The sequence below is a fragment of the Saprolegnia diclina genome (assembly GCF_000281045.1).
Source record: "Saprolegnia diclina VS20 unplaced genomic scaffold supercont1.23, whole genome shotgun sequence".
NCBI lineage: Eukaryota > Oomycota > Saprolegniomycetes > Saprolegniales > Saprolegniaceae > Saprolegnia > Saprolegnia diclina.
This window is the reverse complement of record NW_008246090.1, coordinates 194,915-196,633: the sequence shown is the minus strand read 5'-3', so window position 1 is coordinate 196,633 and position 1,719 is coordinate 194,915. Positions and strand designations below refer to the sequence as shown.

The 1,719-nt window shown below is 59.8% G+C and overlaps 1 protein-coding gene across 1 annotated transcript in view; it reads left to right on the top strand.

Moving 5' to 3' along the window:
• Positions 1-377: 377 nt before the first annotated feature.
• SDRG_07827 (hypothetical protein) overlaps positions 378-1,719 on the top strand; it is a gene marked incomplete at its 3' end in the record, with an annotated part of 2,447 nt that continues 1,105 nt past the window's right edge. Inside the window, exon 1 of the mRNA XM_008613683.1 lies at positions 378-1,714. Coding sequence (XP_008611905.1) covers positions 396-1,714 — 1,319 coding nt within the window. The 5' untranslated portion in view covers positions 378-395. The remainder of the gene's footprint in view (positions 1,715-1,719) is intronic.

Here is a 1,719-nt window from a genome sequence, read left to right as displayed (position 1 = left end):
TATCAAGCTGGCAATTCCAATGTCCCATCCGGTTATCGATGGGAGATACCTTTGTCCCATTCCGATGCACCCCACTCAATGCAGCTTGGAATACAATGTCCCATCCGGTTGCTGATGGGACAAATGTTGGTGTAGAAGAGTTGACGGAGAGTGCGCATGACAAGGGTGGAGGACCACATCACTCCTTGGCGCCTCTCAGCACATACAGATCGCATGTGAAGATGATTGCAGCAGAACGTGTGTGACTGTGGCCATGACAGCCGGCCACGTCATTGGACCCATCCTGCAGGTTTGCCACGTGTTGTACCGCAAATATACGGTATATATGACCGTAATTACGATAAGAACTAGATAATGCGGTCATTCGCCTTTCCGAAACGGCGAGAGTTACCAGAATGGTCGAGGTCGACGACGACTACCAGCGGGCCCTCCGACGCGTGCGGCTGCGCAGTGCGTACCACCGAACGGGATGGTGTTCCATGCCCAACATCGTGGTTAACAGCCGCCGCGTTCTCGTGACGCCGACGAGCACTGGCGGCATGGCACCAGGCGTTGTCCAGGCCCGGAACGTCCAGGTCGACGCGACATGGGAGGCCAACCTCGAGCGCGCTGTGGCTCCTCTCGTGGCGCACGCCAGTGGCGGCTTTCGTATCTCGCTCGCTCATCTCGTCATCACAGCGCCGCATGCGCCGCTACTCACGAAGAAGCTCGCGGGCCGCGCCGGCAGCTTTGGCACGCTCGTGGTGCTTCTCGCCAGTACCGAGCCTGCGACACAGCGATGGACAGTCCACTCGCTCGGTAAGACGCTGCAGTGGGCTGCGCGCCCTTTGCAGTGGTGCGCGTTCTACGGCCTTGTCAAGCCGGGCGCACCGAGTCTTGGACGCTGCGTCTCATTGATTTATTACCTCATGGCGCCGCTGCCCCGACCGGCGCCCATCGATAACAAGGACGCCATCAAAATGTTCAAGGCGCTTGCGCAGGGCCACGTCGATGACGATCCATGCATTATGTACGTGCGTGCAGGCGCGGGCTTCTCGGTCGAGGACAACGAGCTTATCGAGGTGCTTTTGGCCACCCATCAATTTGACGTTGCGCACGCCACCGGCTTTGGTACCCCGGGCGGCTTCACGCTGACGCGCGTCACTTGTCATGGGCGACTGATTCTGCCGCGAATTCTGCTCGACTGCCTTGAGGGCCGCATCGTGTGCCTCTGGTTCGGATCCGAGACCTCCCAGCCGTCACCAACCTCTATCATCGTGTGGCCGCGCAAGGCGCGCCTGCGTCTTTTGAGCATCAACAGCGTGCTGGACGCTATGACGACCAAATGCGGCCAGCGCCAGTTGCAAGCGTGCGCCACGGGCAAATTTACCGGAGAAGTCGACGTATCACGTCTCGTCGACAGAATCATGCACTGCATCCACGTCACGCCGATGGTGCACTCGTCGCTCGCGCGCATTTTGGTGGCCAACCCGCACGAGACGACCTTGTGCGCTTTTCTCGCCCAGCATTTTGTGCCCCAGAAGGACGCGGGCCGCATCGTGACGAAGATGCTGCGCGTGTACGATGTCTACGGCTGGCTCACGCTTGGCACGTCCATTTTGGCGATGGTGCAGCGCTGCCATGCGCAGCTCGAGCACGTGGTCGCGATGCTGCATGACCTCTCGTGTCTCTCGGTGCGCCATCTCTTTGGCCACGCCGAGTACTTGAAGGCAGCGTACA